General features: G+C 38.5%; 1 protein-coding gene across 1 annotated transcript; it reads right to left on the bottom strand.

The window, feature by feature from the left end:
• Positions 1-2,783: 2,783 nt before the first annotated feature.
• LOC131158101 (enhanced ethylene response protein 5) lies at positions 2,784-7,728 on the bottom strand. Its single transcript, XM_058112703.1, has 13 exons — positions 7,421-7,728; positions 7,179-7,315; positions 6,961-7,054; positions 6,647-6,736; positions 5,626-5,691; positions 5,019-5,108; positions 4,827-4,883; positions 4,290-4,351; positions 3,887-3,974; positions 3,634-3,710; positions 3,476-3,550; positions 3,267-3,372; positions 2,784-3,134 (listed from the first exon to the last, which is right to left on the bottom strand). The coding sequence occupies exons 1-13, from the start codon at positions 7,586-7,588 to the stop codon at positions 3,003-3,005; spliced, it is 1,242 nt and encodes a 413-aa protein (XP_057968686.1). The 5' UTR covers positions 7,589-7,728; the 3' UTR covers positions 2,784-3,002.
• Between the last annotated feature and the right edge of the window lie 5,649 nt (positions 7,729-13,377).

The raw sequence follows: 13,377 nt of genomic DNA on the forward strand, positions 1-13,377 counted from the left end.
ACCATAAGACTCCTCCCTTCAGGCTTCCTCCACGCAAGACTTAAAAGACTGATGCGTGCTCCACATATTCTGATACTTGAAGGGAGAAGGACCATACCGATGCAAATTTCTATGAAATTGAATAATCAATGGGTTATGATCTGAAGTCCTCCTCTTTCCATACTCAAAATAAATATTCGGCAAAACTTGGAGAAGATTCGAATTATAGAGCACCATATCCGATTTTGCCCAACTTCGAGAATTACCGCTGTGACCATTACATCAAGACATGTTGTTGTCAATACCAACCAAATCCATAAGACCACAGTTGTTCAAGCAAGTATCAAATTCCTCCATAGCCGATAACGGCTTCATATGACCACCAATACGTTCCGAATTTGAACGGATGATATTGAAATCTCCCGCCACTAACCAAGGGAAATCATCCCTCTTTACAAACTCCAAATCATTCCAAAGTTCCCGACAATCTGTTTGATGACATTTAGCATAAACAAATGAAGCCAAGAAAATCTGGTCCACAGAACTAAAAATACCCGAAATAACTTGATTAGACATATGTTGTAACTCAAAGTGCACTTCATCTTCCCAAAACATCCAAATTTTACCCCTCACTAAAGCATTCGCACAAAATTTCAGAAAATTTAGAAAGTCAGCTCGTTGCGACATCAGACTTTCATCCGAAAATGGCTCTGAAAGAACCAAAATAGAAGGCGAAAAATTCCTCATTAACTTATGTAAATGATTTTTCGACATGCCTAAACCCCGCACGTTCCACACTAGAATTGTATTAATCATAAATCAAGTTTCTTTGAATGGGTAATAACCCGTTGAGACTTCTTGTCACTTTGCCCCTTAATATCCTTCAACTTAACAATCGGAACATGTAAATCATCATCCAAACAAAAGCCTTTTTCCAATGGGAGTTTCTCTAAAGTATTTGTCTCCACCTCCCTATCTGATTCACAATTATGTGGGACACACCTGGCCATGAAGGTACACTCTTGTTCCAAAATTTCTGTAACCATATTACTAGACGTCATCAACTGATCATGCACTACATGCCATCTTCCACTATCAGAATATCAGCATCAGGAGCACCCAAGACTGGTTCAACTCTCTCCTCCCTCTGCACAATCTCATACTAATTTGTATTCCGCTGCAAAGTCTCCACTTTAGGCCTCGGATCTTCAGGAACAAACTCCCCCTCTTCCATCTCACGTTGCGTAACTGTCTCAACCACTGACAAAATTTGTGATGTCGTTGCACCCTCTTGAGCCTGAGCCCCCTCTACAGGTTCCTCAACAATGCATGGATCTATCAATTCTCTCTGAACTTCCTTCCCTTTATCCAATTTTTTCACACGCCAAACTTCTTGTCGATTTTTTTGTCTACCATTTTCCGTATCCTTACTTCTATTCTCAATTTTCTGTTTCCTTTCACCCCCTCGACATACCACCTTTGAATGCCCCTGTCTATGACATTTCTCACAATAAAATCCTTACTTTTTGTACCTCACTTCCTGCCAAATTTTCTGATTTGCAGAAACAACAATCGGGAAACCATCCACCCGATTTGCTAATAAATCCACCTCCATACACATTCTCGCACCCATAGCCCTAATTCGATTAAGCGTAGCATTGTCAGTTCCCAAGTATCGACCAAACCTCGTGGCTAGAATTTGTAAGCAATCAGGCCTATACATGTGCATCGAAAGACTAGGGAGAAATAACCATTAAGAGGCCAAGGATGGTTCCTACTTCAAGTTGAAATCTTTTGTCCATCGAAAAAGACAAAACGAAAATCCAGCAAAAATCCTTTCTTCATGAGACCATCCATGAAGAAAATCTCATTCATTCTTCATCTAAATATGATGGTTGTTTTATTACATTATTATTTTATATTAAATAATAAATTATGTTTCACAGATTTTAATTTACATTTGATAAATTACATATGAAAATATAATACTTATAAAATATAATGTTAATAATACAGTTAAAACAAAATAATAATAAATATAATAGAATATAATATGCAAAGTATAATAAGAATTTCATTGTAAAAATATATTTATTATATAGCTTAAAAAATAATATTATATAATAATTATATATTTGTAGTATTACTGTTCCAAAATTGAATAAAGTTTTTATGCTGTTAATGACATAATAGATAAAGTAGACTCATTTTCGATTTCTATATCTATGCATACCAAACACTAATATAATTTCAACTTTGATTTTGTGCGGAACCAAATTTGAAAAAGAAATTTAACATTCCTTGTCCAATTCCAGTAGATTTCTATTCTAATTCCGATTTCAACTCTAAATCAAATGCAACCTTAATAGAAACTGATTGTTCCAAAGGAGTAGGGCTTGGACCCAATTATTTTGTAATGGAAGCGACTAAAATAGAGGTGGAAAATTATTGCATAATTTCATTTCATTATTTTTTAAAAAAAATTCCCTGAGCAGGCAGCATTGCCATAAGGTCATAAACAATCATTTGATTCATATGAGAAATTTAAGAGGATCCAATGTCCATTTTTTTTATCTAGCAAATTTGTTATTATCACAAAATTTATCTTTCTAAGAACTGTAATTCCATCACCATTTCAATGCATTCCAAGCATGAGGGAACTACAGATACTTCATCCTTCCATTCCAATTCCTTCTACGATTAGTGTCGATCAGATTGTGATTTGAGCTCATGAGCTCCTAAAATGCATGGTAGGCGCAAAGCCCTTGTTTTTTTTGGCAGTCCGCGCCACAGAAAAGCTGTAATAAGTGAATAAATAATTTTGCACATTCATTTGCACTTCATGTACAAAAGTCACTGTTATAAGAATGACGATTTAGCAATTAGCACGTTAATAAATAAGTTCCATCTTGTACTGGCAATGCAACTGGGGCTCTCTAGCCACAATCACAGCCCCACTCTCAACTCCTCTACATCTATTATTGGTAGGCAAAAGATACAACAGAAAATTTGGCAACCAACCTCTATGAATTGATAGGTCTGCCATTTAATTTGGGAAAAGGATCTTGCTTGCTTAGAACCACCACTTTGCTCTTGTGTGCAAAGTACCCTTTCACTAGGTTCTTGTATATTAGAATCGCCATTATACACTCCACCTGCCAAAAAAAGAAAAAGCAACCGAACCCACAGTGAGACGGTCTACCTCCTGATTCAATCTCTCTCTCTTGCTTGCACACACAAACACACGCAAACACAGACAAGGCGAGAGCTGAGACCAAGCCACGTACCTCATCGACATCCATGTCCATCTCTAGCCATTTCAGTGCTTTCACAATCACTTCCAACTTCACTTGGTGTGCTTTGGTTGGATCCTTCTGCTTTTGAATGATATAGCTGTTCACCCCAACCAGCATGAGGCAGTACTCCAAATAAGTCTCCATTGCAACATTTAAATCAAGGAGGTATATACACATAGGCATGCCATATGGGAACTCACATTTTCTTCACCAGTCTTTGATAAACTTGCAGCTCTAACTTCTCTAGGACAAGATAAACACCTGACCTCAAGAACCTAATCACAAAGGGTACAGTTATCAGAAATTACTTTTTCCAGTGCCAGTTAATCCAAATCTCAAAAGATGAGAATAAACATACTGATCTTCATGCTCCTGAAGAGCATGACGAAGAAGACGGAGGTCGCCCCTTTTAAGAGCTTGCACAACACCAGCATACTGCAAAAAGAGGTAAAGCATTAATTCCAAATATGCAAATAAGCTTGGGCACATTTTTTTTTTCTTTTTTAAAAACAGGTCATGTTTTCAATCAAAAGATAAAAAAATTCAAAAGGATATCTATTCACAAGACCCGCTGCGGGGGGGACGGGGGGAATGAACAATATGTGCAATACCTCAATCAGATTATACTTCTCCAGGAGCCATTTTTCCGGTAAAATGCCTATTGAAAGCTTTACGGGTATCAGATATTTCAAAATCATCCTATACCAGGAAAAAAAAAAGCCAAAGAAAACGTTAATCACCCATTCCTAGCTGAATAAAATTTTCAAAAAAAAAACCTCAAGTTTAACTTTGTATTATCCAAAATAACTATTATTACAGAAACATTATATATTTTTTTCCTAGAATTAATATGAAAATGAAATAGAGTTAAAATGAATAAGAATTTCTAGTACATAAAAATAAACCGAAAGAGTTCAATCCAGGTTTCAATCAAACAGATTAGCCAAAAATTGCCACCCCTACAATTAACACTCTTCATGCAAAATAAAAGTAGCAAGCACACCTGAACCAGACCTTATATTTGCTTCACTGTGAGTGTTGCAATGTGTCAAGGCATACGATAATTTCTGATCAGCCTGGAAGAATGCAAAGGCAAAATCTGAGAATAATAAACCCAATAAGAAGCCTAGAAAATTTATTCCAGTATTTTACATGCACGGGTCAAATGAGATCAAACTTCATAGGAAGTGTACAGTTGTTTGGCCCTGTTCAAAATTTTAACTTCCGCATCAAGTCAAATAAGAGTGAGAAGCTATAATGCAAGGTTTGAACTGGAGCAGGGTGTGACTAATTCACTCTGCCCACATTTGAAGGCTTTAGGACTCAAAAGCCAACCAAAAATTTGGCACACCCATCAATTGGTCTCTATAACAAGATCTTATTATAATGATAAGCAAACCTATCTCCCTGTCCCACTAAAAGAACCCTGCATATGCAAGTCACAGGCCCTCTTAAGATTCTTGTTTAGTTTAGAGCTCCCTCTAAGACACTTGAGAAAATGAATTTTTGACAAGCAGAAATCATGTAAATTCTAAAGATTTCAATACTTACAGCAGGAAAATTTTCATTGAAAACTTCTAAACGGCCAGTATAATACATGTAGGTGACCTGTGATAAAAAAGCGTCAGAGTTAAGTCCTTTTGAAGAAATTTTTTTATGAAATAGTGGTAATTTAAGTATCAATTATTATTTAAAGAGAAAAAAAATTATTGCACCTCTCAAGCAATAAAACTCAATCTTTACCTTGTCTCTCACTGGAAATTCCTCAAAATCAAATATACGAGCAGTTTCAATGCTTCTTATCACACTTCGGCAAAGGTGAACCGTACCAAGCTGCAAAGCAATTAAAACATAGATCTTACAATGTCAATTAGGTTGCTTGCATTTTCCCGGAAATTAATCAGAATTTATACAAACAAGTCGTAAACCTTTTGCAACTCTAAAAAGTTTGGTTGGATACTATTTATTAGCCATGATATGTCTCATTTATGTCGTCATATTTCTATGATCTACCAACAAGAGCTAACTTATATGATAATACAGCTTCTGCAACCAAGCTCCAAAAGGTCCACAGTTCAAATCCTAAGTACCTCCATTCTTACATTAATTTCCAGATATGGCAAAAATGATAGGCTTTTATTATGTCCATGCATCAAAGGCTATTAGTCTGGGGAGTAAGGGGACATGTAAGATCATTCAACCTTGTAAAGTGAGGGCCTACGGCCCAATAATAGGTTTAGTAATCTAACAAATATTACCACACAAATAAATACTCATCCATATGCATACATAGGTTTGAGCATTCATTCAAGATGGCAATGAATTAAGAGAATATAACAAACATAATTACCTTGAAATAAATTTTGAACAACTGGCAAGTCACATATAATGCTCCAACACGCTTTGTGCCTTTTCCCTATAATGCAACCATCCACTATCAAGCAGTTAGATAAGGTGAAATTAACCTTTTGTCAATACATAATATACAAACATGCATACATACAGATGTACACACACACACACATATCTATATATATATATATAAACCAATTGAAGATCAAATATTTGGTAAACAGCAATTGTATAGAAGACAACATTGCCCAATTGCATGAAGAAGGTAGTCTTTCCTTTGAACAACAGTTCAACCCATCATTAGTAGGAAAAAAGCTAAGGCCCTTCTTGAACCATGAGTTGGTGCACATGTTCCAAAACATGGTACATTCCTGCACTAAATCTTGTGACCCATAGTTTTATTTCAATATTTTTATGACAAAGTCAAATCTAGTTTTCAATTTTTGGTTTCTACTTTCAGTTTTCATTCTAGTTCTCGTTTAGTCTTTTCCACAATTTCTGACAATGATCATCCACTTTCAGCTCATCCCTCCAGCAAGTAGATATGAACAGAAAACTATCTCGCAATCAGAAAACTGAGCATCTGAATTATTAGTCTTCTAACAAATAATTATAATTGGCAAGATAGATCAATACACCTAAATCTATCACTGCAGTGCAATAATTATGACTTATTAAATGAAACAAATGGTAATCCCAATTCATTGTCCTGAGTGAGCAGGAATTCAGGAAATAGTAGTTACCCATGGTTGTGCACTTGACTTGCAGCCCTACGGCCTAGGGGAATTACAGTGAGAACACAAATGGAAAAATGACCAAATATGCAGTTAAGGACAAAACAACTACACAGATAGCATATCATGGACCAACGCCTTGCAAATATAATAATAATAAAAATAAAAACATGTCATGGAGATGACAAGGATGAGCAGATTATAGGCCCAAAAGGCAAACGCTTTCATTGAAGTACTGAATGATAAGAGCTAAATAAAGAAAATCATGGGAATAAAGGAACTTACGGCAAGAACCCCAAAAACCTTCATAAGAAACGAACCAGCCCCCTTCAATTTTTCCGGAGTCTTCCCAATGGAAGCCAACTCTCTATCAGCCTACCTTACACAATAGCAAACATTAAATTTGGTCGACACAGAAATATCTAGTCCTATGATGGGAGAGGCCTGGGATTTGAATTTATATGAATTTTAAAAAAGTATAATATAAGATTATATTAAACTTTTATACAAAATTCATCCAAATCTACATTCAAACCCAGAAATTCATACTCTCAAGTGCAGCATAAAAGTAAAAACATGGGTGGATTTTAGTGGCTTACCTTCTCGGCAAGAACCCTAATTTCATAAGCAATAACATATAGCGCTTCCAAAGCCCACGCTGATTCCCAGTTGCGGAACTCCTGAATGAAAGCACTGAACTTTCACGATTAACAGACATCTCTTACCAATAAAATCACTGTTCGAAATCGAAAAAAGAAAAAAAAAACTAATAAAACGAAATTACATAAATTGAGAAAAGGAGAACAAATAAATATACTTGGCAGATTTTTCAAAGTTGTGGTAAGCATCGACCAAGTGACGGAGCCGGTAACTCTGCAGAGAACGAAGAAGAGGAGCAAGGATTTCTCCCAATTGAGAGTATCTATCGGACTGTTTGATCAGTCTATTGTAGTCCTGCAACAAGAATGATGACCAGAAAGGACTCGATCACGATCAGATGTCAAAGCCCTAGTTTTCTTGGAATACGGGGAGAGAGAGAGAGAGAGAGAGAGAGAGAACCTGGAAGACGTTGAGGGCGTCGGAGAGGGAAAGGAGAAGGGAGGAGTTGGAGGAAACGGCAAAGAGGCGCCGGAGAGAAGGGCCGTCTTGCGATGAAACGGCGTCGGAGAAGCGGTTTAGGTAGTCTGTGATTCTTCTGTGAGCTTCCCCCATGCTCACATACGCCATTGCTTGCTTCACTCTCTCTCTCTCTCTCTCTCTCCCCCGACGCTGTTGTGTTGGGCCGTTGAGCTCGTTTGCTAAAATGCGCCCGTCTTGGTCGTTTTCCTCTGAGATGAAATTTAACCTGGTAATCCAAGACTGGGCATGCTCCCTGTTTTAGGGCCCATGGGCCCAACATAGAAGTCCCTATGTTTGAAAATATTGATAATAAATTTCTTATTGCTCTCATGAAAATATTTGGCACACTCATTATAAATGTTTGTATGGAAATATTATATATAGAATTTATTCTAAGAATGAAAGTTAAAAATAAGTCTAATTGTTATAAAGATTTGACTCATAATTTGCTTAATTGTTATAAAAAATTTCTAACTGTTACACTCAGATTTTTAGTCTAATAATCAGACCTAATAATCAAATGATATGATCTTATATTTGATTTAAGGAGTCCTCCTTTATACACTCCCGCAAGATGGAGTTGTCATCGGTTAAGCCAATCTTATTTTTGAGAGAATCTATGTGTTATTGTGACAAGGGCTTTGTTAGTAAATCTGTGAGCTGATCTTGAGTACTGTCGTAATGAACAATGAGAATGTCACGTTGAACCATATCACGAACAAAATGTAGATCAATCTAAATATGCTTCATCCGAGAATGGTGCATTGGATTGAAACTGTGATGAGTTACACCCAAATTATCACATAACAGTTTCGGTGAAGCTTTCATTGAAAAATTGAATTCTTTGAATAGTGATAGTAGCCACACAGTTTCTGAAGCTGCATTTGCAAGAGATCTATATTCGGTTTTGGTTGACGATCTTGCTATGACTCTTTGTTTTTTTGAACTCCAAGATATGGGGTTTGATCCAAGAAAGCTTTATGTGTGCGGTGGTGCATGTAAGATCATCAAAATTGCCCTCCCCCCCCCCCCCCAAAAATCAGTATCAAAATATGTTGTGAGATCAAAACTGGATTTTTTTTTTTTTTTTATGTTGATGCCATGAGAGATTGTTTGCTTCAAGTAGCAGAGGAGTCTCTTTACAGCTGCCCAATGAGTTACTGTGGGTTTGTGCATAAACTGTGAGAGTTTATTTATTGAAAAATAAATATCCGAACAAGTGAGAGACAAATATTAGAGACCTCCAATGACACTTCGAAACTCAATACTATCAAAAGATGTTGTCCTTGTTAGCACCGGAGGAGTCTAAAGGTGTGCTTAATACACATGAGTGAACACCAACTTGACCCAAAAGATTAAGCCTATTGGATCTTGGGCTACACCATGTATATAAGCACTCATCAAACACTTGCTTTGTCCAATGTGAGACAAACTTCGCAAGTGGAATTTTCAATAATCTCCCACTCACTTGTGAGTTCCAACTACTTCCCCTTGAACAGAAGTTCCACCACATGTGAGTTTCAACTGCTCCCCCTTGAACAGAAATCATCTCCCTTATGGGACAAATTCCCCAACAGTTTGCTCAAGTGGGTCATCTTACGTGTCTTGGATTGTATTCCAAATGTCACCTCCAAATCAATCCTACCTCCCACGTCTTGACCGAATTTGGATCCATCTTGGCAGCTTAGATGATCCTTTTTAGCCTCTGTCACACACTCCCTGTCAAGCCCCAAACCCGATAATGGGACCTAGGGGTGAATTAGTAACCTAACTTGTCTCTATATCACATAAAATACCAATGATACCATACCAAATGAATGAGGATTCCGACCCCGTGAGGTTCCCAAGCACCTTATACACATTCACAAATACGATAAATAGGCAGCGGAAATTGTTCTTTCTATACATACTTAGTACCATACCAGAGTCTATACAATAGGAGTCTAGGCTCCATAATGCAAAACATAAATTTGGGCGCCAACCATACCCCAAAATGACAACCCGAAAATAAAAGTCCTAGCACTTACACAAGCGCTATCTACAGTACATCGACCACTACGATCCCAACACAAGGACACTAGTTCTGGTTACTCAAAGGACCTGAAAAATATGTATGTACAGTAGGGGTGAGACACATCTCAGTAAGGCAGATTCTGGTTATATTGGTGTGTGGCATTTGAGTGTTATCATGACACAAAACATACACAATTAAATGCAATTCCAGTATTTTCACAAAACAGTTCCAGTATAGTACATACACGCACACACACATGATCAAGTAACCCGATGTCCTCACACCCTTCGGCCTAAAGTCGGCCCGCATTACATGGCGTCCCCAGCACATGGCGTAGCCCCAGGCTCCTATGGCATCGTACCGGTACAACTAGTGGATCCACACCCTTCGGTGATCAACCGGTAAGGCTCACACCTTCGGATATAGAGTCAGACACTCTTATCAAACATGGCAGGTGATATTTCGCGCCCTTGGATATAAAGACGGACACTCTTTTAGTACCTGGAACAATTCGGAACCCAATTCCTATTGCATCTCAACAAAACACAACCATGCATGCTCATATAACCAAACAAACCACATCTATTTGGTAATCTAAAATCATGATTTTCCAAACATATATAGTTCAAATAAGTCAAGGCATGACCATCCCTTTCACACTATATATATATATATATATATATATATATATCACAATATATTTACGATTTTCCAACAAAACTAGAGATGCAGCCCAATGTCACCTTTTCCCAAAACTGTAACATGAAAAACCCATAATTTTACCAGTTAGATTTCCCCAAATGAGGAACCAAAGCACACACAGGACCGTGAACCACAGTTCTACAGAGTCCGATTTCGAAAATAATCGACATAAATAGAATCCCCTTACCTTTCCCTAAAAATCCAATCCTGAACTCTACAGCTCCTAAATAGCGAACCAAGTTCTCAAAATCTATAAATCACAGTACAGAATATACTCACAATTCAATTCCCTACAAAAACTATCGGAACGGAAATGAAAACCGAGTCTTATCTCGATTTTGAGTCGAGACTCGTAAATGCTCGGAATGAAGATCTGTTCCACAAATCTTGAAGAGAATCCTTCCCTGATCCTCGTGATAACATCAGATCGACGATTCCAGCAACGTACCACGAAGAAATCTAGAGAGAGAGAGTGCCCTTTGAGTTCTAGAGAAAGAAAGAGAGAGAGAATTTCTAGATTTCTTAGTTGAGAAGTAATGGAAACTGATATTTATAGCCCTTTGATCCGGCCGACCTCGTCGACAAATGTCGTCTTCATCGACGAGTCAATGTGGACAACTCGTCAACAAAACTGTGACCTTGTCGACAAGCCTGAGATTCCCGATTTCCCGAAACCTCTCGGCTTCTCCTCGTCGACGAGCTCCTAAATTTTGTCACCGAGTAGCAAAAGGCCTTCGTCAACGAACTTTGGCTTCGTCGACGAACTCTGCTCAATTTACCATTTTACCCTTCTCTTATTTATTTATTCCATATATCACGGTTTGGGTTCTTATAACCTCCCCTCCTTACAAAAATTTCATCCTCAAAATTTGTAATCTCTCGTTCATGAACTCATTCATACAATCAAACACACACTTGACTCTAGAAAGAATCGGCGATTACTGCAATGAAGCCCCATCACAATACATATATACCCTCACCTATGGAGGAGGAATACCGTGGTTACATACAAAAACCGTCTTAGGAGTTCACAATAACACACACTATTAAAGACTAACCACCTCTTCCATATAAAGTAGGGTAATACATATACTCAGAATAATTGTGGATACTTCTGGCGTATCTCTGCTTCCAATTCCCAAGAAGCTTCCTCAACCTAATGATTCTGCCACAATACCTTCACTAGCGGTATATCCTTGGTATGTAACTTCTGAACTTTAAAGTCCAAAATATGAACAGGTACCACCTCATACGCTAAAGTATCCCCAATTTCCAAGTTCTCGTAACTAATAACTTGAGATGGATCCGACACGTACCTCCTCAACATGGATATGTTAAACACATCATGGATCCTTGAGAGTGCTGGGGGTAGTGCAATCTTGTAGGCTATCGGACCCACTCGCTCAAGAACCTCGAATGGCCCGATAAATCTCGGACTCAGTTTGCCTTTCTTTTTAAATCTCATCACCCCTTTCATCAAAGTGATCCTCAGAAATACCTTACCCCCCACCTCGAACTCTAACTCACGGCGGCGAACATCCGCGTAACTCTTTTGCCGACTCTGAGCTGATTTAATCCTATCCCGGATCAAACCCATATTCTCAGACGCCTATTGCACGAGTTCAGGTCCTAACACCTGACATTCACTAACCTCATCCCAATACAGAGGAGATCAACACCTCCAACCATCCAGAGCCTCGGACGGTGCCATCTTGATACTAGCCTAGAAGCTATTGTTATTGGCAAACTCTACAAGTGGCATAAATTGCATCCAGCTACCACCGAAGTCTAACACACAAGCCTATAACATATCCTCCAATATCTGTATTGTTATCTTCAACTGTCCATCAGTCTGGGGGTGGAATGCGGTACTAAAAGTAAGCTTCGTCCCCAGTGCTTCTCGCAAGCTCTTCCAGAAATGAGAGGTAAACCTTAGGTCTCGATCTGACACAATAGACACCGGTGCCCCGTGCATTCTAACTATCTCCTGCACGTATAGGTCTGTTAGCCTACTCAAAGGGTAGCTAACCTTCGTCGGTAAAAAGTGAGCAGATTTCGTTAACCTGTCCACGATCACCCAAATGGCATTTTGCCCGTGGAGTGCTAGCGACAATTCAATCACAAAGTCCATGGAAATATGCTCCCATTTTTATTCCGGAATAGCTATGGGCTGCAACAACCCTACCAGTCTCTGATGTTCAACTTTCACCTGCTGACACGTCAGAAACTGCTCCACGAACTAAGCAATCTGCCTCTTCATGCTAATCCACCAGAAGGTCTCGCACATGTCCCGATACATCTTCGTACTACTAGGATGTACCGTATAAAAAGAATGATACGCTTCCTCTAGAATTGTCCTTCTAATTCCATCATCATTTGGAACACACAGTCTGGTTCCAAACATCAACACACCTCCCTCAGAGATGTTAAAATCTGTAGCCAACCCCTGCTGCACTTTTCCTACCATCTCAATTAACTCTACATCACTAGCTTTCGCGGCTTTAATACACTTAAGTAAAGTTGGTTGGATCACCAAACTAGCAATGAAAGCCTAATGATCACCGGACACCATCTCAATACCAATACTTTCCAGATCCTATTTGATATGATGCTGATCTACTACTGCAGATACTGCCGCATGCTCTGACTTCCGACTCAACGCATCAACCACCATATTGGCTTTCCCCGGGTGATAGCTAATGGTGCAATTGTAGTCCTTGATCAACTCGAGCCACCATCTCTGCCTCATATTCAACCCCTTCTGCGTGAAAAAGCATCTAAGACTTTTGTGGTCAGTTAAAATCTCGCACTTCACACCATACAAGTAATGTCGCCAGATCTTCAGAGCATAAACTACAGCAGCCAATTCCAAATAATGCGTAGGGTAATTCTTCTCATAATTCTTAAGTTGTCGAGAAGCATACGCTACTACCTTACCCTGTTGCATAAGGACACATCCTAGACCGTTCAGAGACGCGTCGCTATAGATCACAAAACTTCCATCCCCAGAAGGAATGGTCAAAATTGGAGCAGTAACCAATCGTTGTTTTAGCTCTTGAAAACACTACTCGCAATCCTTTGTCTAATCAAACTTCACCCTCTTCCTGGTCAATCGTGTCAGAGGCCTAGAAAATTTAGAAAATCCCTCCATGAACTAACGATAATAACCCACCAGTCTTAG

This window comes from Malania oleifera, chromosome 6, assembly GCF_029873635.1.
Source record: "Malania oleifera isolate guangnan ecotype guangnan chromosome 6, ASM2987363v1, whole genome shotgun sequence".
Lineage (NCBI taxonomy): Eukaryota > Viridiplantae > Streptophyta > Magnoliopsida > Santalales > Ximeniaceae > Malania > Malania oleifera.